General features: G+C 58.8%; 1 protein-coding gene across 17 annotated transcripts in view; it reads left to right on the top strand.

The window, feature by feature from the left end:
• Window positions 1-1,694: 1,694 nt before the first annotated feature.
• The window catches only part of MAPK8IP3 (mitogen-activated protein kinase 8 interacting protein 3), a 45,834-nt gene continuing 24,451 nt past the window's right edge, over window positions 1,695-23,077 (top strand). For 8 of the 17 annotated variants that reach the window (XM_032327249.1, XM_032327236.1, XM_032327248.1 and 5 more), the window contains exons 1-5: window positions 1,698-2,106; window positions 14,936-15,056; window positions 17,178-17,248; window positions 17,492-17,583; window positions 21,200-21,223. In XM_032327249.1, coding sequence (XP_032183140.1) covers window positions 1,789-2,106; window positions 14,936-15,056; window positions 17,178-17,248; window positions 17,492-17,583; window positions 21,200-21,223 — 626 coding nt within the window. In that variant the 5' untranslated portion in view covers window positions 1,698-1,788. Of the gene's footprint in view, window positions 2,107-14,935; window positions 15,057-17,177; window positions 17,249-17,491; window positions 17,584-21,199; window positions 21,224-23,077 lie in introns of those variants that run through there. The other 9 variants (XM_032327251.1, XM_032327244.1, XM_032327239.1 and 6 more) reach the window with 3 other exon arrangements.

Raw genomic sequence — 23,077 nt, 5'->3', positions numbered from 1 at the left:
ACCCACTGAACCACCCAGACGCCCCAGACCAGTCTCTTTTTAAAGCAAGTTCTAACTTAGGTTGCCTGAGTTTTGAGGGCACCTGCTGCACCCTTCGGTAAGCCTCAGGAATTAGTGTTATCATCTTGTTAAAATGTCCTTTTGTTTTAGCCAATTTCAAGTAAACGTACCCAATTATGCTAGTAATAAAAAGCAATAACATTGGGGGCGAAGTCCGTTGGCGTCTTAGGGTGGGGGCTGCTGGGCTACAGTTGGCACTTCAGGGTCAAAGGGGTCATGTGTCTGAGAAAAGGCCTGAGGCATGTCTTAAACATGAGCCCCAAACACTCATAAGCTTTCTTTGTAACTTACCAGGGAAAACCCGACAGAAGTCTGTCCTGGCTGCTCATTTTGAGAGTAAACCTAGTAATCCTGCATTGTGTGCTTACTACTGACTAGAGCTGGGCCGACTCCCTTTCATGGATCGGCTTATCCGTGTTCCGGCATTTCCCAGGAGATCAGTAACACGTCTAGGCACCGATGGGAAATGACATTTGGCATGTCCGAGTCGCCCAGCTAGCGGCCAGATCCACGCAGTCTGAATCGGAGACGAAAGTTCGGTGTCCCTCCTGATGGAGAGGGCGGGCACCCACCCACCCGCAGAACGAATCGGGTCACAGGGGAAACACTCGTGTCACCGTATTTAGGGCATCGTTTGCGGGCGTGCGAACCGGTCAGGATGGCCCGACCTTGCAGCCTTCCGTTAGGCGCTAGCGGTGCGGCCCCGGCTGCGGGCATTTTTTTTTTTTAAGAGTTTATTTGACAGAGAGAGAGAGAGAGATCACAAGTATGCAGAGAGGCAGGCAGAGAGAGGTGGGGGAAACAGGCTCCCTACTGAGCAGAGAGCCCGATGCAGGGCTCGATCCCAAGACCCTGGGATCATGACCTGAGCTGAAGGCAGAGGCTTTAACCCACTGAGCCACCCAGGCGCCCCAGCGGGCGTTTTTAAGCCGTGGGCCGACGTTGTCCTCAGATGCCAGGGAAAGAACGCAAGTCCGTCCGCAGCAACTCCGCCTTCGGGCTTCCACGTCCTTCCAGCAAGTTCCAGGGGACCCTAGTTGCGAAGGAGGGGCGGGGCGGCGGGCGGACCCGGCCAGAGCCGCCGGGCTGCAGAGCCCCTGGAGCGGCTGCGAGCGAGCGAATACGCAGCCTGCCGAGACGCACACTAGCATCCACCGGGACACACGCCAACAGCCACTGCGGCCAAACCCCCGGCGGCCGGTGGCACGGGGGGCGAGGACACCGGGGCTCCCCGGGGGGCGTGCGGGCGGGACGGGCGGCCGCGACAGCCTCTGCGGCGTGGCGGTCACCGGGGAGCTGGGCAAACCCGCGGAGGGTGACCGGCGCCTCGGGTAGCGTCGGCGATGCACCAGACCGGAAGTGCCCGCGGCCCCGCTCGGCCGACCTTCCGTCTCGGGGGCGACCTACCGCTACGTCACGGGCCGCGCGACCCCTAGCGGCGCGGCGGCGCGGGGCTCGGGCGGGACTTCCGGGCAGCGGCACTTCCGGCCGCTGACTGACGGGCGCAGCGTCGCCGGCGGCGGCAGCAGCAGCAGCAGCGGCGGCGGCAGCATCAGCAGCAGCGGCGGCGGCGGCGGCGGCGGCGGCGCCCGAGCCCTGAGGCGACAGCGGCTGCTGCGGCGGCGGCGGCGGCGGAGGCGACGGGCCGCGGCCTGCGGACTACGGGCGGCCGGGGCGGGCGTGCGCGCCGGCGGACAGCGGGCCGCGCTGGCGGCGGCGGTGGCCGCGATGATGGAGATCCAGATGGACGAGGGCGGCGGCGTGGTGGTGTACCAGGACGACTACTGCTCCGGCTCGGTGATGTCGGAGCGGGTGTCGGGCCTGGCGGGCTCCATCTACCGCGAGTTCGAGCGCCTCATCCACTGCTACGACGAGGAGGTGGTCAAGGAGCTCATGCCGCTCGTGGTCAACGTGCTGGAGAACCTGGACTCGGTGCTCAGCGAGAACCAGGAGCACGAGGTGGAGCTGGAGCTACTGCGCGAGGACAACGAGCAGCTGCTCACCCAGTACGAGCGGGAGAAGGCGCTGCGCAAGCAGGCCGAGGAGGTGCGTGGGCCGGGCCGGCCGCCCGGAGACCCTCCCCGCCCCGCCCCGCCCCGCCCTGCCCCGCCCCGGCGGCCGCTCCCGGGGGCCTCGGAGCCCCCCACCGTTCCTCGCTGCTCCGGGCCCGGACCCCCCTACCGCCACCTCCCCACCCACTGCACCCGGAGCTCCCAGCCGGCGCCCCCACAACGCTGCTCCGGCCCCGGAGCCCCCCCATCGCTCCACTCCGGAGATCCCGGCCTGCCCCTCCCTGCTCCACCCCGAGCCCCCGACCGTCCCCCCACTCCACCCGGAGCTTTCGGCCGCGCCCCCCCCCGCGCCCGCTCCACTCCGGAGCCCCCAATTGCTCCCCACAACGCTGCTTCGGCCCCGGAGGCACACCCCCTCCCCCCCTCCACCTCGGAGCCCCCGATCGTCCCCCCACGCTGCTCGGGCGAGGGAGCCCTCGGCCGCCTCGCATCCCACCCCACCCCTCCCACCCCACCCAAGCCTTTGGCGACACAGGAGCTTCAGCGGCCGGGAACCTCCGACCAGGCCTCCCTTCCTCCCGCATACCCACCTCTCATTCCAGACGTCTGTTCTTCTCGCGTGTGTGTGTGTGTGTGTGTGTGTGTGTGTGTGTGTGTGTGTTTGCAAACCAGCTTCCTTAGATAGACTCCCATTACTGTGTTTGGTGGCCGCAGCCCTAAATCTAGCTAGAGAAAGGATATGTGATCTTCTTAGGGTTCTGCAGCTGGAAGCAGTCTGTGGTCACAAAATCTTTCCCTTGTCCCCGGTTCAGTGTTTCCGAGGAATGTGACATGGGTGAGTTTGGTGATAGATGTAAACACCTAAGGAGAGAGCCACCATTGGGTTGCTGCCCCAGCACCAGGGGAGATGTCTTTGCCTTGTCGTCCCCTCAGTTGGGAAGGTTGTTAGCTTACGTGGGAAAGGCTGAGAAATTCTGCTGTGGCTTCTGAGAAATTACAAATGGAATTTGGAAATATTTGATGGTGTTCCAGGAAGTCTCTGCAACCTGGAAATCACTTCTTCATGAACAGTCCGAAGAACCATGCCTTTTATGAAACCAGTTTGCCTTTTCACCATGAAATACTTAACCTCCCGGTGTGTGCCAGAACCAAGGATGCAGGGCACATGGGCTCCCATCCCTGCTCTGCCCCTCTGACCTTGTCCACATTACCTGCCTGCTCCGGATTTTGATTTTCATCAAATGAATCAATTGCCCTGGGTGATCTCTAGGCTTCTCTGACCTTCTGTTATTCTAGGCATTAGGTGACAGTCTCTAGTTTATGAATACAGAGTTTCTTATTAAATGAGCCACGTTTCTTTTCAATTAATTAGGCTTAACACATTTTTGACTTTAGTATTGAAATAGAAGATTGTTTCCATATCGGGCCTTTTTCTTGAATCAGAGTGGTTTGGTGCCAGTTTGGTGAAAAGCATATTTATGAAAATTCCATGTCTTCCGTCATTCCTGCTTCTGGTGGTTACTTTGCTTTGGGATCTCATCTGTCTGTCAAGAGGCTGTTTATTGATTGGGGTGTCAAGCTGTGAACTGGTTTAAAGTTCTCAACTTAAGGGGACGTAAGAGCTCATAAGATGGTAGGGTTCAGAGTGGCCTTGGCGTTTACTGGGGAAGGAAGTGGACCTGAGACGTTGGGGGTGGGGAGGGGCTGGACCAGGGTCACATGACCTGGAAGAGCCATAGCGCACCCAGTCTACCTTGGCTCCGGGCCCAGGCTCTTTTTTCTGTATCATGCTGTTGTGGGAGATCAGAGAGCTGCACCCCCAGAACACTGGCTTGCTGGGGATTCCCCTTGCCCGGCCATGGGCAAGGCTGGGGCTGCCTCCCCGGTACTGGGCAGTGCCCTCCACTTCTCTGACTCCTCTCCGCAGCCACGTAATATCTAACTGATGATGTTTTGAGTAAGTTTGTTTTCTTCTTTCAAACCTCTGTGGTCAGCATCGTTGATGAGAAGACACTGAAGGTGGCAGTCAGGATGGACAGCCTTAAGGCTGTGCGTCTTAACCATCTAGCCCAGAGATGAGCTCAGCATGTGTGAGGCCTCTGCTCTGCCCCGCGCAGCTCAAGTTCAGCTGTGAGTGACTGTGCTGCTTCTGGCCTCCCGCTCGCACTCCCCCGGACTCAGAGCCAGAGGGTGTATGTGTGGTTGGCAGGGCACGGTCTTTGAGGCCGAGACCCAGCCTTGCCCGGGTGCGAGGAGGAGCTGCACCAAGCTTGCTGAGCAGAGAGCCAGGAAGCAAGCAGATGCTTGGATAGCCAGCACAGGGCTGCGGCTAGAGGCTACCAGGATGGCCTTGCAGAGACCTCGGGCGATGGTACAGCTGAGGAAGAGGGCCAGATACTGTCACCATTTTGGCACTGTGTCCAACAGACAGTCATTTCCAGTTCTGTGGAAAAGCCCACTTCTTTTTCGAGGCAGGGAATTGAGAGCACAGACGTGTGTCTGATAACACAGAAGCTGGAACGCCCCAGGCCAGGGCTCTTGGTGCAGAGTAGCTGCGGCGTGCCTGGCCGCTCTGGTCCAGAAGGCCTCACTGGAGCCGGCTAACCCAAGCCGCCCGCAGCCTTACAAGCAGGCGCAGCCTGCAGGTTTGGTTGAAAGAGGCTTGAGCAGAGCACAAACCCCTGTCCCGCACTTACTGCCCATGATGGCAGCCACAAGAGATGGCGAGTGAGGTCTGGGTCTGGGGTGGCTCATTAGACGGGAGCCGTGGTAGCTGGAGAGTGGGTTCCCGGGAGCGGGGCCGAGGCCACAGACGCAGGCTTGAGCACCAGCCCTGCCCTCGGGAGCTGCACCGTGGACCGGTCTGCCCTTCTCTGGTTGCAGTGGCCACCTCCATAGAGCAAGAGGGTTGCCAGCAGTGAAGCTGCTGTCATAGCAAGGGCCAAGTCCCGTCGCTGGCTGTTGTTTTCCTGAAGAACTGTGGAGAGACAGGCTTAATTGGGCCGGGGAGAGCCCCTGGATGGACTTGTAGGTGGCAAGCGCCGGCGTCTCGGTCTCTAGCTGTGTGGGCTTTGCCCTTGTAGCTGACATGATGAGTCCTGCTGGCCTGCCTGCAGAGCTGCCTTCGAAAATTTCTACACAGACCTTAAAAATGCTGACTCTTATCTGATTTCTGACCATCGGGAAAGGTCGGCAGTAGGCAGTAGAGTGGGAGGACCAGAGCGAGGAGATGCCCACCCAGTGTGACCCTGTGGGAGAAATAGGCGGAGGGCTCCCCAGGTGGCAAAGAGCCTTCTTCCTTGCAGACAGTCAGGCACATAGCACGTAGGAGGAAGAATCGTGTTTGAGAGACAAGGTATGAGTTCGGCAGCCATCGTTGCATCAGACTCATACCAGCCCAAAAGAAACTACTAGTGATAGCCCAGACTTCTACAGGACAGTGCAGTGTACGGGGCCTCAGCATGTTACTACGTAAGGAAGGTGCCCAGTGGGAGCAGTCTTACCCCAGACTGTTTGCTTCTGGTTACATAAAAGTAATTTATTATTACTGTTTTTAAAGATTTTATTTATTTATCTGACAGACAGATCACAAGTAGGCAGAGAGGCAGGCAGAGAGAGAGGAGGAAGCAGGCTCCCCGCTGAGCAGAGAGCCCGATGCGGAACTCGATCCCAGGACCCTGGGATCATGACCTGAGCCGAAGGCAGAGGCTTTAACCCCCTGAGCCACCCAGGCACCCCTACATAAAAGTAATTTAGTTCGAGGGAGAACTTTCGGATAAGGTTAAGCTGGAGGAAAAGCCCTAATGCTCCTCTGTAGAAACGGCCGGTCTGCCTTTTCCCATCAGGGAATGGATACCCCGAAGCAGAGGTTTTCTTCCGGTTTCCCGCATTACGGCAGCAGATTCACCGCTGCTAGCACAAGTCCTGGGATTTCTCTTCTTGACACGTTGTAATATTAAAAGCAGTTTTCAAAATTTTTTTTCCTTTTAGACAAGGCCATTAAGGCTAAGCGGCCGGTGCTGCCTTTACCAATCATCTTTAAAGGTCAGCCATGGTATCTGCGCCAAGTCTCCAGGAGAACATCCACATCTCCCTTAAAAATGGAAACAAAGAGGGGCCCCTGGGTGGCTCAGTGGGTTAAAGCCTCTGCCTTTGGCTCAGGTCATGATCCCAGGGTCCCAGGATCGAGCCCCGCATCGGGCTCCCTGCTCAGCGGGAAGCCTGCTTCTCCCTCTTCCACTCGCCCTGTGTATGTTCCTGCTCTTTCTGTCTCTCTCCCTTTGTCAAATAAATAAATAATCTTTAAAAAAAAAAAAAAAAAGGTGGAGGTAAAGAGAGGTGCTTCCGAGCCAGAGCAGACATGTGGGGGAGGGCACACAGCCCCAGACCCTGCCTTTCCCCCCACCGGGCAGAAACTTTCTGAGCCTGCTGGCCACAGCTAGGAAACAGTGACCAAAGACTGCTATAAGTTAGTTCTTCCCAAACGCAGTCTTCTAAATTACAGTTACTGTCTGGATCTTGTGGGGTTTTTTATTTTATTATTCCCATTTCTTTTTAAGTATTCATTTGAGAGTGAGAGAGAAAGCACAAGTGGGGCATAGAGGGAGAGGGGGAAGCCAGGCTCCCTGCCGAAAAGGGAGCCTGATGCGGGGCTCAATCCCAGGACCCTGAGGTCATGACCTGAGCTGGAGGCAGAGGCTTAATCCACTGAGCCACCTGGTCATCCCTATTTTATTTATTTATTTTTTTAAGATTTTATGCGCCTGGGTGGCTCAGTGGGTTAAGCCGCTGCCTTCGGCTCAGGTCATGATCTCAGGGTCCTGGGATCGAGTCCCGCGTCGGGCTCTCTGCTCGGCGGGGAGCCTGCTTCCTTCTCTCTCTCTCTGCCTGCCTCTCAGTGTACTTGTAATTTCTCTCTGTCAAATAAATAAATAAAATCTTTAAAAAAAAAAAAAAAGATTTTATGTTTTGAGAGAAAGAGAAGGATCTGAGGGAGAGGGAGAGGGACTCTCAAGCAGACTGTGTCTTGAGTGTGGAGCCCAGCTGGGGGCTGTGTTCCAGGACCCTGAGACCATGACCTGAGCCAAAACCAAGAGTTGGATGCTTAACCAGCTGCACCACCGAGGTGCCCCGTGGTGTTTTTTAAATTAAAAAAAAAAGTTGTTTTTGTTTTTGTTTTTTTAAATAAGCTGTATCTCCAACATGGGGGTCAAACTCATGACCCTGAGACCAAGAGTTGCACACCCCTCCTGAGCCAGCCACGTGTCCCACTGGGTTTTTTGTTTTTATCTTTCTTTCTTTCTTTCTTTCTTTATTTATTTATTTATTTAAGATTTTATTTATTTGACAGGGAGAGAGACAGTGAGAGAGGGAACACAAGCAGGGAGAGTGGGAGAGGGAGAAGCAGGCGTCCCGCTGAGCTGGGAGCCCATTGTGGGGCTGGATCCCAAGACCCTGGGATCATGACCTGAGCTGAAGGCAGACGCTTAATGATGGAGCCACTCAGGCGACCTTGGGTTTTTTATTTTTAAGTTTTCTAAAACTTCCTGTTCTAGAATCATTTCTAGAAGTTGCCGAAATAACGCCCTGCTCCCAGACTCCCAAATGGGAACATTTTTCTGCATTGCTCTCCATCCCTCCCTCTCACTCTGCCATGATCCCCGGGGTCCTGCTGAGGCCCATCTCTTGCAGACTGGGTCCTCGCTTTCTGCTTTTTGTGGGACCTGAATGATGGTGACATCATGGGCTGCTTATTTCGCAGGACGGCCCTTAGTTTGGCAGGAAGTCCCCTGGAGCGATGGTGCCCCTGAGTGTCTGAAACCCTTGCAGTGTGCAGGACGGGGTCCCTCTCTGCAGGGCGGCCTGTGAGCAGCAGATAACCGGGGCACCGCCAGCAGCTGGGCCAGCGTGCCTTTCCGGGCACATGATTCCTGTGATCTAGGAGGAGTCAGGACATCAGCTCCCATGGTCCACCACTCACCAAGTCCCCACCGTTCTTTCCACCTGAGTTCTGGATTCACATTCCTTTCTCGCCTCCTTTGGCACCAACCCAGTTCCAGTCGGCACCGTCGCACTGGCCTCCTAGCTGCTCTCCCTGTCCCAATGCTTCCTCAGCCAGAGGGAACTTTTGCCAAGGGGCATCCCATCTCCCGCTCCCCCGTGTCCTCATTTGCCAGGGCAGTCTGGGTGCAGGCTCAGTGGCAGGCTTTGGGGACTGGGTCTGGGGGCAGGCGCCCAGCGGGGAGGTGCTGGCAGAGATGCTGCTAGACATCCCTGTGCCGATGAGGTGGGGCGTGGGGTGTGCCTGACAGGTGGGGCCGGGCTGCCCTGGGGAGATGGAGGGTGAGGCTCCCATCGTGCCTGAACCCTGCCAGGCCCACCTTCCTCTGGGGCCTGCTCCGTGCGCCACTGCTCTTGTCCCGCCATCCCCCCACTTGCGGTTCCAGTTCCTGGGCACCCTTGCCTCCCGGAGTCTGGCCCGAGGACAGGGTGGAGTGCATCTGGGTACTGGGTGCCGGGTGCTTGGATGCGTTCGGGCCCGGCTAGAGGGATGGGTCCCTGTGCCTCGCACCCCAGCCTCCTCCAGCTGCCTCCTGGCTGATCGGGGGGCACTGCCCTTCTAGCACGTTCCGCCCCCAGGCTGGTTCTTGTCCCCCTGACAGCACACCTCAAAGCAGGGCTGGCCACCTGGGCCCGTGCAGATGAGGAGGGAGGTGGCTTTCCTCTGCCTCTGTGTACGTCACACCCAGATGTCTGTTCGGCTCCCGAAGGGCACAGGCTCTGTGCGTGAGTCCGTAGAGCAGTGGTCTGTTCAACACAACCTTCTGTGAGGATGGAAACTTCTAGTTTGTGCTCTCTGGTTTAGTAGCTGATGACCGCCTCGGGCCACTGACACTTCACATCTGGCTCATGCAGCCAAGGAAGCGAGTTCTTATTTTACACCATTTTCCTGAATTGAAACTTAAGACTAGGGCAGGCGCCGTCAGCTTCCCGGGGCGGGCAGCAGGCAACAGAGGGCGATGCTATTCCGTGAGCACCTTCCAGAAAGAGGAGAGCTCCCAAAGCAGTAGGTTTGGATACAGGAGACCAGAGGGGAGAAGATAGCGTGAGACAAACAGCGACAAAACGGGAGTGCCAGCTGTTCAGGACAGAACGGGGAGGTGACGAAATTCTCGAAAGGCTGTGGAGGATGTGGTGAGAAGTCCCCAGGGCCTAGAAAGGCTGGTGTCACAGCCCACGGCGAGATCTTTGACCTGGGCTGCATCTTCTTATCGGCTTTTCCTTCTTTCTAGCAAATTTACTGAGGTGAACGCACTGAGCTGTACAAGTTTGGGCAGTTTGGTGAATCTCAACATGTCTACACCCAGAGACCCGCCCTAGTGGCCGCCATCCCTGAAGTGTCCCCTGCCCCTCGGTGTGCTCTCTGTGCTCCCCCGCCCCCATTGGTCTGCTCTCCGAGGCCATGGAGTTCTGCGCATTCTCCAGAACTGTAAATAGAATCGTGCAGGTGTTTTCTCTTTCTCTGGCTGGCTTCTTTCAGTCAGCACGATGACATGGAGATTCTCCTTGTTGTTGTTGTTGTTAAAGATTTTATTTATTTGAGAGAGCACAAGCAGGGGAGCAGCAGGCAGAGGCAGAGGGAGAAGCAGGCTCCCTGCTGAACAAGGAGCCCAATGTGGGACTTAATCCCAAGACCCTGGGATCATGACGTGAGCCGAAGGCAGCCACTAAACCAACTGAGCCAGCCAGGCGCCCTGATGTTGAGATTCTTACGGGTCATAGCAAGTGTCGTGCTTATCCCTCCCCGAAGCACTGAGCCCTGTGCTCGTGTGGCCTCTGTCCCTCTCCTGTGGGTGGAGCGGGAGGTGTGCTTCTCCCAGCCCGGCTCTGGTGCGGCTGTGCATGGGGGTTCCCAGAAAGAGAAAGCTAGGAGAGGTCCAGAGCAGCGGGTGGCCGGCTATAGGACCAGCCAGTCCCAAGCAAGCACTGAGTCACCAGGGTGGGAGAGTCTCACCCCAGGGCAGTGAGCTCTCGGCGCCCACGTACTCATCCCCTGTCATGCACAGGGGAGTTGGGGAAGGCCAGGTTAAGCGGGGGATGGGTCCTTTTCCCAGGGGACCGCACCTCACGCCATGGGGTTTGAGTGGCAAAAGTTGGCACATTTCGACTCTGTCCTCAGCGACGGTGTGAAGTGACGCCTCCCACGAGAGTCTCTGTGCTCCCCCCACCCCCAGACACTTGGCCAGCTCTCTGGGTGCCGTGTCCTTTCGTGGGCTCTTCTCCTCTGGCCTCCCCACACCTGCTTCTCACCCTGTGGAAGCCCGTAGGTGCTTGCTTACACCCGTGGCCCGGGGTCCGTGTCGCATCTGCAGTGTTCATTTCCGGCCAGCAAGACCCCGTGTCTATGGAAAGGCCAAGGCCAGCGCCCTGGACCTGGTGCTGTTAAACCAAGCAGAAGCCACGTGGACGAGCTAAAGGAGCCGGGGCTCGCTGCAGAGGACGCTCCAGAGAGCACGGGTCCTGGGCTGCGGCCTGTGGGCTCTGAGTCTTCCCTACTTCCTTCCCTCCTGTCCTGTGTTACCAACCTCATCATGTGTTTATGTGTCCTATGCCTGTGTTTTATACGGCCTGTAGCTTAACATATAAAACGTATATTAATTCTTAGTGTGTAAACATATCCGTGACATTTTTTTTCGAGAGACACAGACACACAGATACTCTTGTGTCTGTCTTGCCAACCCTTGGAAATCCATGTGAATTAAACCAGTGCCGTTCATTGGGAGCCGGAAGAGTATTTAGAAATACATCGAGAAAGGGACCCATGTGTGTACTGTTATTTAGACATGAGAATTAGGTGTTTCGTATCCAGAGGCTGAGACACGTTTCCCTTCGTTGGAGGAGAGCTAGTCCTTGCCCTTCGGGCCGCTCCAAAGATTGGTCGTAAGAGTGAGTGTAAACATCTGTGGGTTACCGTGTGCCGCGTGATGTGCTGAGTCGACCTGGGCGGACAGACGATAACTCCAAGTTCAAACCCGGAGTACGAACAGCAAGCACGTGAGCACGTGTGCCGAGCTCTTGCGTTCCTGCAGGTGTGCCTTCTGGAGACCGCAAATGGAGACGCTGCCGTGTGTGGCGGGGGTTTCCGATGCAGGAGACTTCTGTGTGAGCCAGTACCCTGCGGGCCCACTCGACCCAGATGCTCCCAGCCCGATTTTTGTTCTTCCCAGTCCCAGTCCTGTTTTCTTACAGTGAGATCCTATTTGACAAATTTTGGGAAGACTTTCTTTATAGACTTGACTTAGTCTCCTCCCACCACCCTTGTCCCCACCACTGAAAAGCCTTAATTCTCCCCAATCTAAAGTAAACCAGGGCGCCTGGGTGGCTCAGTTGGTTAAGCAACTGCTTTCGGCTCAGGTCACAGTCCCGGAGTCCCAGGATCGAGTCCCGCATCGGGCTCCCAGCTCCATGGGGAGTCTGCTTCTCCCTCTGACCTTCTCGCCTCTCATGCTCTCTCTCACTGTCTCTCTCTCAAATAAATAAATAAAATCTTTAAAAAAAAAAAAAAAGTAAACGATGTGCAGATAAAAACACCCTCTGCCTTTCTGAAGTCATCCACTGCATTTTGTGGCTCACGGTGACCCGGGCGGTCCCCTGTGTGGGGAGGGGAGCTGGGCTCTCCCGCCCGCCCTCTTTGCTCCTGAACTAACCGCCAGTCGGAGCGGGTTTGGTTTCCGAGAGAACCTGTACCTCTTCCCAAGGCCGGCCCTGAGCACACCCTCCTGAGAAACAAAGACATAGCATCTGCGCGGTCTTGGGTGGGCCCTGCTCCTTCCCGGTACTTACTCCCTGTAGCAGTCAATGAAGTTTGCCTTGCCTCTTTCATCTCAGTTAAATGGCCGGCTTATGGGTTTTTTTAAACTGGAAACACTGGAATGACATTGAAATTATTTCTTCACGAGAGAAAGAAGGATTTCTTGGAAGGTGTAGAATGCCACGTTTTGTCAGTGACGTTTTCACAGACTCGGGGGCCTTGAGGCTCGCCCCGATCAGTTCTGTCCGGTAGGATGCCCGTGTCTGGGAGACCGGGGACGGAGGCTCCCTGCTGCACTCGCTGTGGTCCAGAAGCCAGTGGTCTCACCTCGCTCAGGCGCCTCTGGGAGCCGCGCAGGTCCAGGGCCGGGGTCCTTGAGTCACTTGTGGGTTTCTTGGGGCTCTCTGTTTACCTGGGGAGCTGCTCCCACCGGAGCACCCATGCCCCTTTGCACAGGGGTGCTGAGAGGATGGAAGGGGACCGGTTCTGAAGGACTGAGCCATCCCTGCCCCATCCGGCCATCCCTTTGGCACTGGGGTCCTATGTGTCCTGAGAACCATGAACGTTGACCTGCTGTGGGCTCTGTCTCCCTGCCACCTGCTGTTCCCCTGTCTTTGGCCTTGTGGATGCCCACGTATGCAGCTTCACGTAGCTGCTTTCTCTCTTGGGTGATGTCTCCGTATTTCCTAATGTGGAAAGCCTTGAAATATCAAGGTCAGAGGATTTGTGCCTGTGACCTGGTTTGGGGCTTGCTTCATTGGGAATCTAGGCACGTCAGTGGTTTGGGGGCATGACAAAGCATTCTGGCCCTGTCACCGAGGTTGGATTTAATGATCGGCTACCAGGATAGATTTAAAGAAGTCTGTCTTGGCCTTCGTAAGAATCTGGAAGTGGGCTTTCTGACACCGTCTGTAATTCGGAAATCTCTCAGCTGATTTCCACATCTTAAGTGCAGGTGATGCGGGAGAAAACGCAGACAGGACAGGACGCTGTCCCTAAAATGACTCTCTTTGTGTGACACCACAGGGGCGCAGCCTGCAGGTGGCGCCCTTGCCTGAGGCCCAAGAGCCTGTGCTTCTGGGCAAAGTGCTTATGCAAAAATAAACACATGAGTGACCCCGGAGGGCTCGCAAGTTAATCTGGAAGGAAAAGCAGATGGGAATAACCAAGAAAATGCGGAAAATGGGACTTGAAAGCTTGACTACGCGTCCGAAGTTAAGGGTTAATGGAACAGTCCACATTCAGAGAAACCTGTGGCCTGGCTCACGGAGAGACCGAAGTCTATGTTAGGGTCGAGCCGGTGAGGAAGGTAGCAGTTCAGAGCCGCGAGGAAAGGGGAAAGGACAAAGCACACTCGTGCAGTACACCCGCATCTGCGTCCAGGGGGGCCCTGCTGCGCGTGAGACGGGAGCAGCGGAGGTCCTCACAGATCACCAGGAACAGCAGGGACTTGGTGGCAGGCAGGGTGTTTGACAAGAACGTAGTGAGCTGTTGGGGACCAGTACATATTGAAGTCACTGGCGACTTGACACTCAGGACAGTTACGTTTGTCCGGGTTCCACCCGTCGGGTGGCCCGTCCTGCCCCAGTCTGAAGGAGTGAGCTGGGAGGCCCCCCTGGAGGGGCTGTTGGCCGTGCACGGGCCCGGGGCTGTGGCTCCTGTCACAGGAAGCCATCAGGCATTTCCGCAGGCTGTGACCCCGATAATGGACGTGTTGGAGCAGGTTGGAAGCCCCACAGGAGGAAATTGCTGGAATGAGCTCTGCTCTGCACCCTGCCGACAGTGGACGGGGAGAGTATGTTTCTTGAGGTAGAGAGACACTCCCGTTTAGGCTCCTGGAAATAACGGGTCCCAAATGTGTGTACGAGAGATCACGCATGTGTGCTGTGCATGCACACACACAGACATGTGCACACACGCATGCACATCTGGAAGGAGATCACCCCATTTTAACCGACTCTGGATGGTACAGTTACGGTTTTTCAAAAACATTCTCCCTTGTACTTCAGACTCTCACCTGGTGCTCCCAGATGCACAGGCTGCCCATCGTCTGCTTCTTTTAAGTAACAGGAGCAGAGATTCCCCAAATGAAAGCCTACCCGTGTCAGTCAGTTAAGAACTGTTGCTGCTGCTTGGGACACTGGTTGTGTCCGCGTGAGTGAGAACCGCGTGCCCGTGCTCCGTGCACAGCTGCGCTGTCTGTGTGGGCCTTCCTGGCCATGGGGTGGCCATACTTCCCTTGGCTACAGCGGGGAGGCGCCTGGTGCGGGCTCCCCCACGCCCCGCCCCCTCCAGCTCTCCACCCCACAAAACCGAGGTGCCAGCAGCTCACCCTGAGTGCCAGCATCTGTGCGAGGACCCCACTCCCACCCCGGTGGCCCTGGGCCAGCCCATTCCTCCCCTCCGCATCCACACCTGGCTTCCAGTGCGAAGCCAGGAGCCCTCCCAGGATCTCTCCGGAGTCGTCTTTTTGTTGTTGTTGCTTTTTTGCAAAGTGCTTTCCTTTCACTTGGTTTGATGATAATTTTGCTCAGACACTTACTGGGTGAGGGAAGGATTCCAAAGACCCAGCCCCATTGTGGGTCCTTCCAGTAGCGGCAGCTTCCAGAGCTGAGCAGGAACTGACTGTACAGATGAGGAGCAGAGTGGCTGTGACCTCACGCCGTTCAGTGTCCGGGAGACTGATGTTACTGTGTCGGGAAAGGACCAGTGACCTGCTATGTGGGGCCTGCTGAGGGGAGGAAAATGCGGGGTCCCTCCTTCAAAAATTATCAAGGCTTTCAAGAAGGCAACCGTAGATCATTAAATGGAGCATGAGCCTTAATCTCTGGGTAGCTGGCTAGAAGGTTCTAGAGTTACTAACTCTCGGGAAACTCATCTGGCCCCTGCTTCTGGATGGGGCATGTCAGGGTTTGGTGCTGAGGGTGGCAGGTGGTGTGACGCCAGGAGCCCATGACCATGGGTCCTGGAAGCCCGCGACCCTTTCATGACGCGCTGCCATCACCTGGCGTCCCACCTTGGTGACGCCCGCTCTCTCTCCTCCCGTGCACAGAAGTTCATTGAGTTTGAAGATGCCCTGGAGCAGGAGAAGAAGGAGCTGCAGACCCAGGTGGAGCACTACGAGTTCCAGACACGCCAGCTAGAGCTGAAGGCCAAGAACTACGCGGACCAGAGTAAGCAGGTGGAGGGGGCCGCATCGGACCATGTCGTTCCCTGCCTGGTCCCGGCTCGGGAGGGGTGGGGGAGGAAGAGAGAGAGAAGCCAGCAGCCGTGTTTTCACCAGGATTCCCTCAACCACGCGTTTATGCCTGTGCCCTGCCAGGTGTGTCTGTAGCCGGCCTCCGATCCCGGGTGGAAATACATAAATAAATAAGGCCCCTTTGATGACAGCGCATTTTCCGTGAGAGCTGAAGCCTGGGCTGCACCGCGCCAGGCCCTCCGTAGAGACCCCCGTGGTGGCGCGGCTCCTGTCTGTCCGCCACCGGTGGGGACGCCGCTTCTGGACAGTTCGTTCGCTGCCCACCGTGGTGGCGCTTCGGGGCAGGGGCACGTAGCTGGCGGGGCCCGCAGGAGCACTCTGTCCCTCACAAGGAGAGGCAAGGAAAGTGATTCGGGTGATGTTGATTCTAAGAACTATTAATTCCATTTTCACGAGTCTTGTTTAAATTTTGTGGCCAAAGTTTCCGTGGACTCTCAGTGGAAGTTTCCATGACAGGAGCTAATGTGCTGCTTTCCCTGGTGACCCCAGATGGCGGGTCCCTTCATCTCTTCACCTGGGGGAAGAGGATCTGATGTGCCAGGTCTGTCCCTCTCCCAGACCAAGACTCGAGGGCCCATGGCTAAGGCCAGCGCCCCACGGCTGGGTCAGAGACTCCCAGACAGCCACGGGCCCAGCAGCCCCTGTACGCCTACAGACACTCTGGTGTTTGCAAAATGAAAGCAAACCAAACGGCCCATTTTAGGCATATGGAGGGAAATGCTTTCTGTGATCACACAGAGCCTTAGAGTACTATGCAGATATGAAACCTTTCTGGCTCTTCTTAGAAGGAAAACAATATAAACTCCGAATTATTGGCTGAAGTTCTTCATTCCGTGGCAGCAAGACCGAGAGCCGGAGGAGGGGAGAGCAAATGTGTGGCTCCTGCGGCCAGGTGGCGGCCTGCACACCTGCCCAGCAGAGAAGGCCAGGAGGAAGGGCCTGCTGCACACACGGGCTGCCCCTCCCAAGGCAGGAGCAGAGGCTGGGGGGGTCAGTCCACCCCTGGGGTACAGGCAACGCCCTGCAGTCAGCCTGCACCGGCCATCAGCTCGCTCCATGAGCCTCGTGAGCCTCAGACCCCCACTTCCTGCGACGCCTTCGCTGCTCCCGAGAGTGTGGCCCCCAGAGAGCTGCACAGAGATGCCGACTTGGAGGCCCCTGCTGTGGGGTGGGGGAGCACGACCCCTGCAGACACTGCAGAACAGGAGAGCATCTGGACCAAAGCCAGATGTGGACTGGTGTCACCTGTTAGATCTCAGGAGGAAGGGTGGGTGGGAGGCGGGTGAGCCCGGCGGGACCACACCTGTGAGTCCCTTGACAGTCATAGGTCCTGCCTCACTCTGCACTTGCTGGGGCCATGGGGACACAGTTGAAGTTCGAACAAGGGCCCAAGGACGGAAGGCGTCCGAGGCTGGTACATTCACCCGGTGATGGGAGGCAGGGAACAGGAGGCCCGACGGCCCGCTGACCAGTCAGGTGACCCACCCATTGCGGGTGGAGCACATGCAGGGCCTGCGGGGGCTCCCGGGCGTCACCCCTGCTGGCCTGTATGCCATGGCCACGGCTTGGTCTGCAGGCCTTGGTACATGTCAAGGATGCTTGCTTGTTCTGTGCCACGTGGCAGATGGTCCTGGGCTCTTTCCCACATCACAGAGGCTGCTCACACAGGAACTGCCCCTTTCTATGAGCCCCTTTCTCACATCTTGTCTCCACCGGACCACAGCGAGCTCCCTGCATCTCGGGAGCTATTGCCACTCGGGCCCAGGTAGCAGCCCCGGGTGGGCTGGATCATCCTGGTTCCCTCGGCAGAACCGAACATCTTCCACTAACGCAGCACGCAACCACATGCCAGCCAGACCCTCAGGATCTGTCTTCTCGTGGCCCCGGGGTCTCTGCTGGCCATCCCCATCCGGGCTGACGGGCCACTGTGGTCTGCCCCAGGCTTCAGTCTGTCCTGGCACAGACGGCCCAAGGGCAGGTGCGGAGGTGTGGGGGGTGGGTTGTGGTGTTGACAGGCAGTGGCCGTGTCTTCCAGTTTCCCGCTTGGAGGAGCGTGAGTCCGAGATGAAGAAGGAGTACAACGCCCTGCACCAGCGACACACGGAGGTCAGTGCCCGGCCCTGTTCTGCGCGCATGGACGTGGCCTCACCCCGCAGCGGTGCTGTGCGTGGCGCTGGCCTGGCTGGCCTTCCTGGCCTTTTCTTTCTGGCTTCTGCTGCCCAGCCAAGGAGCTCTGCCCTGCTCAGTCTGCACGAACATGTCTCTGCTGCTATCAGAGCACCGCGGGCTGGAGGGCAGACACCTGGGTCAGCAGGCCTGACCCACATGGCCTCATCTGTCCGGTCACAGATGATCCAGACCTACGTGGAACATATCGAGAGGTCCAAGATGCAGCAAGTCGGGGGAAACAGCCAAACCGAGGGCAGCCTGCCGGGAAGGAGGTAAGGCGGGAAGCGGGCAGCAGTGGCCTCTGGTGGCCCGCCATCCCCAGGGTGCTCTGGGGTGGAGGGGGTCCTTTGGGGAGCTGCGTCCACCCCAGTCAGGAGAGGGGGTCGGGTCCGAGTGTGTGCCGGAGCGGAACGTGTGTGCAAGGGTGCCGGGCAGGGCCCTCTGCTGGCCGCGAGCAGTCACGATGGCCTGAGGGAAATGGGGGGTCCGCCCCCATTGTCTCAGATCCCTTGTTTGTGGATTCACCTGCTCACTCAAGTCTGTGGCCTCCACATCGGCCTTCGGGGGGCTTCTGTGGTCACGCGTGCAGGCAGGTGCAGAGACACCTGCACATGGCAGCGGGAGGGGCGGTGCCAGGTGTGCAGGACACGCATGCCCCGGAGCCATTGGGTGAGGTCAGAAGCCCAGCTCCAGCCCCCGTCCTTGGGGCCGCGTCGGGCAGCTCACCGCACCCTGGCGCACCTCGCTTTCTCCTTTGCAAAATGCAGCAGGCGTCACCCAGCCACAGGATTCGGGAATCAAGGTTCTGATTTCTGTGAGACGTGGGTCTCTGTGCAGGAGCTACGGTCCTTACCCGCCAATCCGGGCTGTCCTGCCTCTGGGCCTTGACTGACTGGAATCACGAGGACTGACCGGATGGGTGGGGAGGAGGCGGGGCCACCGGGCAACTCCCTGCACAGCAGTTCTCTCTGCGGGGCAGAGCGGCATCTGCAGACCCCGGGCCCTTGCTGGTCTGTTCCAGGAGCTCTGCGGCTCTTACCTGCAGGGAGGGGGCCTAAGCTGCATCTTCTGAGCCTTCGGTCAGGGGAGGACTGGACCATGGTGTTCAGGGGGCAGACTGTCTACAGTCTTCTCCAGGGTGTTGCCAGCTTGTGGGACACCAAGGTCATCAACCTGGGCCTGGGCCTGGGGAGAGGGTACCGATGTCCCAAGTCCTAGTAGGTGTGAGGAGAAGCTGGAGGCCCCACAGACGGAGCTCAGCTCTTGGTCCCTTTGTAGCCTTGGCCCCTTGTTCCTACAGGCCAACGTCTGAGCGCTGTCGCGCCCCGTCCCCGCAGAGGCCGCCTCCGGCCTGTCCATCGGCGGGTGCGCTGCAAACACGCAGGCTCAGGCCCTTACGTTGCGTGTCTCCAGCCACTGTCTGGGCCCAGGGGCAAAGCTCTTGCTTCTGTGTGCTCGAGGTACCCAACTTGAAAACAGAAACACGGAGCGCGTGTGCGAACGCTGGGCGGGATCTGGGAAGGTGAGGGGACGGCGGCATGCTTCCCCACAGTCCCAGAATTTTAGCGGATGCGTCCCTGCTGAACGTTCACGCCCTGGGCTGCTGGTGGTGACCCCGCATCTGCTGGGGGGGGCGGTACAGACTGAGCAGTTTGAAGGACAGAACTCTGCGGGTGTCGCTCCTGAGGCATGACCGTCTAAAGCGAGGGGAGTAACAGCCTCCCGGCTCCTGGCTCCAGAGTTTCTCTCGAGAGCACTGCGACCTGCTCGCCCCCGGCACTCGGAACTCACCGGGAGGATTTCTGAGTGACTGCACATGAATGCTGACCTGGGGGGATGGGGCCTGCATTCGGGGCCGGGTGGGGGGATGGGTTGGGCAGGGCCCTTTGCGCTGGGGCTGTGGCGGCTGGGCAGTTAGGCATCCTTGACGAGCGCTGGGCTCGCGGCCAGTTCCTGAGAGCTGCAGCATTCCGGAACCTTCAGGCTGGTTTCCTGCCAGCTCCCTTTAAGGCAGGAGCACCTCGAAGGTCATGAAGGAGAGCGCCCAGCGAGAAGGGCCTGGTTCTCCCAGAAGCCAGGGAGGTGGGCTGTCTGAACTCAGGACTTATCTTAGGACCCTATGGCTAGCACCCTGGGGGCGTGGGGATGCCACAGAAACTGGTGTCCCCACAGCCCCAGGATGACATGGGCTCAGCCCAAAGCAGAAGCTGCTTAGACGCCAAAACCGGGCTCTGAGCTTCCCGGCCAATACTGGGGCTGTCCCTGGGGCCACATCAGGCCTTGTTTCCTCCTGACGTGGAAGAGGGTCCATGAGTGCAGACACCCGCCTGTGTCTCCCTGTGCACCGGAGACAGGACCTGGTCTGGGAGCCTGCGGTCCCCTGTGTCTTGGTTCTGAGGCAGTCTGGAGCAGGCCCGGCCCCAGGCCCCTCAGTGCTCCCTGTGCTTGGAGTTGGGCTCCGGCCGGTTGTGGCTGTCACCCTTCTGCTGTCGGGACTCTCTCTCGAGAGGGGCTGGCTCACGGGTCCCATCTGGGATCCCCTTGGAGGCTGCATGGCAGCTCTTGGAGCCGTGTGGGCTCTCCTCCCTCAGGGCACAGGTCTGTTCTACCTGCTGCCTGGCCGTGCCCATTGGTCACTCCTGGGCAGGGCAGGCCTTCACTGCCTCCAGGGACGGCTGTCCTGGGGATGTTTTTCTCCACACCCAGGTGAGGCCCACGGGAGCCCCTTCATTTGTAAAATGGACACAACAGATGCCTAGGAGAGGGAGAGGCTCTGGTCCAGATTCCCGCAGAGGGCGCCCCAAGGCTGGGTGATCGGCATGCTGTCCAGGCTCTCGGCACTCTGGTAATAGGCCTATCCGGGCCAGAGCACCACCACGTGCAAGAGATTCCTGCCGCAGGAAGAAGGCACCTGGTCTGTCAGCCGACACCCTCTGAGGGCACGGCCTGCCTCCACCGTGTCCCCTTGGCCATGAAGAGGAGTGTGGCCCTGTAGGGTGATGGCCGGAGCAGCACTTGCCTGGGGGCCGAGGGGTGGTGCTGTGGGTGCAGGCTGCCCCGGTCACCTTGCCGGCCTGCCTGCCATGTGTACCTTGCTCACTGGCCAACAGAGCCAGCCACCCGCTGGGACTCAGGCCCCTGCAGCTCTTCCCCACGGCCCAGATGTTCTGGGGGCACTCTGTGCGCATCTGGCCGCCCCGCCTAACGCTGGCATGGGGAAGGTGGGTGGAAGTGGAGGAAGCAGGAACCTTCTCCCACCGTGCTGAGCGCGGGCTTCTGTTGCCGGCGCTGCTCCTCTGGGTTACAGGAAGGCCGCCCTGTGTGTGGTCCTGCTTCCTTGGGTGTCCCCTGCCTCGCCACAGCTCTTTAGAGAGAAAAAAGTACGTGCGCCCCAGCTCCCTAGTTCAGTGTCTCCAGCTTCCGCCAGGGGCCTCATCTGTAGTGCCAGGAGCCACTGTCGCCGCCAATCCCAGACGGGTTTTCCTTCACTCCTGGCCTGGTGTTCTCAATGCGTGTGTCTTTAGAAACCCCAGTTAGCATGCGTGGGCCCACGAATGTGAGCGTGTGTGTGCCTGAGCACACATGCGTGCCGGGGCTCTCCGGAGACGACACTCGCCCACCGCCCTGTACTGAGTGTGTGTGCCAAGCCGCGGGCCGGCGGCTCAGTGGAGAGGTCACGTGTCTGAGTGTCCTGTGTCTGTCATGTGCACATCTGCATGTCTCCACATGTGTTTGCGCAGAGCGGAACCCACCGCCATGCACTCACCCTCCACGTGAGCACGTGTGACCTGTGTCCCCTGACCTGTGCCCTCTAATGCTGTCTTCTCGTCTTGCCCCCTGTGCTGTTGCCGCTGTGTGCTGCCCTTTGTGTCTGTCGCTGCCCTGCAGTCCTCGCCAGTCATGGAGGAAAAGGTAAAGCCTGGGCCAGCATTCATGCTGCTCTGTGGGGCGCTCGGGGTGCCCTGGGGCTTGGGAGAGTCGGTCCTGCTGGTGGTTCTTAATTGTAGGCCCAGGGCTGGTCCCTGAGCTGCTCAACAGTTTCTCTGCCTCAATATTACCGATCAAAGACGCTCGGTGGGGCTCTTAGAGGCCAGGCCGTGGAGATGGGCGAGACCCAGGTTCCTGAGACAGCCCCAGACTAGGTAGTGGCACGGGGACCCCAGCCCGGTGAACATCCGTGGTCACAGGTCAGACCTCAGGCCCGAAGCCCTGGGCCAGCGCTGCAGGGAGGTGGCAGGCAGGGGTGGAGACCTGCACTCTGGCATTGGACAGACCTGGGCCTGGAGCCGGTTGCGTGGCTGTGGTCCTTGCAAGCACCTTGACCTCTGCGGGTGGCGCAACTCCCCCAGACTGTAGCTTCTGGACAAGCATCGGCATCTCCCAAAGGAGCAGCAGCAGGAGTGCGACAAGAGACGCTGTGGCCGAGCTCTGGACGGGTGTAGGCCTCCAACGGCAGTGCCCACACGTGCCCCCAGGGCTTGTGGTGCAGGACATGCATGGCTTTGTGAGGAGCAGAGAGAGAAGATGAGGCTCGATTCCTGGGAACGACAGCTGTTGCCTGGGGTCAGGGGCCCTGCTGTACATTTCTCCCATGGTGGGGCTGGGCCCCAGGAGAGGGGCTCCTGCACCAGCAGTGGGAGCCCAATGAGGAAGAATGGGCGAAGGACGGGCCTGGGGGCCTCAGAGGAGAGATGCTGGGGCTGTGGAGGCTGGGCCCCTCCTCCAGGGATGTGCTGACCACACGGCGGCTGGCGCCTTCCCAGATACTGGGGAGCGGGCAGGCTGGCGGCGGCCAGCAGCCTGAGTGGGCAGAGCCTCGGGCCTGCTGAGCTACAGACGCACCCGCAGACTCAGCTGAGATGTGCATGAGAACGTGTCCTCTGTCGTGGGATGAAGGCTGCATGTGAGGGGCCTGTGATCATCTGCAGGAAACCAGCCTTCTGGTGGCCTGGGCCCCGACATGTGGAGGTGCCAGCGGCTCCAGTCCCTCGGGAGCACGCAGCTGCTGCTACCAGCTCCGTGCCTGCCGCACACCAGCCCCTGGGACAGCGCAGCCCAGGCCCAGCTCCACGGGAGGCAGCGTCTTACCGAACAGGACACACCGGCCAGCCTTGGATGGGACGAGGCAGGACTCCAACCCAGACTCTGTGTTTTCTCCCTGCTTCAGCTCAGCCCCGGCCGGCCCCCAGAACTGCACAGGGGCCCCAGCCAGAGGGCCCCCGCTCTCCAAGGCCAGGCTTCAGGAAGCTGCCTGCCAGGCTGTGGGCAGTTTTTATGGACGCGGCTGCTCCCCTCCTTCGGTGCCTCAGGGACACCACCCGCCTTCTCTCTGCAGACCTGTCCAGCCTCTGGGCCTGGATGCTTGGGATTCCTGAGGAAGCGTCCGCCGGTCCCCACACCGCAGTTCTGGGGTTTGAGCTCTGTGTGTGGGTCTCTGATGCTTGACCGTGACGGCTCTGAGCAGCACGGGCCGTGAGGTAGTTGGCCGGCTCCGGGGTGCACCGCATCCTTGTGGGGTAGCACGGGAAGCTGGCCTGACTGCACACCCGCTGGCGCCACGCTGAAGGGAGCGTCTCCTCAGGGACCAAGTCCAGCAGGCGGCCTGCCACTCCCCATCTCCTGGCGCGCCTTTGAAAGACAGCCCTCTGGGATCCCTGGGGTCCCTGACAACCGGGAAGAACTGCATGGAGCAGGAGAAAGGGGCCCCCGTGGGCTGTAAAGGACACGACACCCACAGAAGGATGGGGCCCTCTTTCTTCTGTACGT

Source organism: Mustela erminea, chromosome 20 (genome assembly GCF_009829155.1).
Source record: "Mustela erminea isolate mMusErm1 chromosome 20, mMusErm1.Pri, whole genome shotgun sequence".
Taxonomy (NCBI): Eukaryota; Metazoa; Chordata; class Mammalia; order Carnivora; family Mustelidae; genus Mustela; species Mustela erminea.
This window is presented reverse-complemented; position numbering and strand designations above follow the sequence as displayed.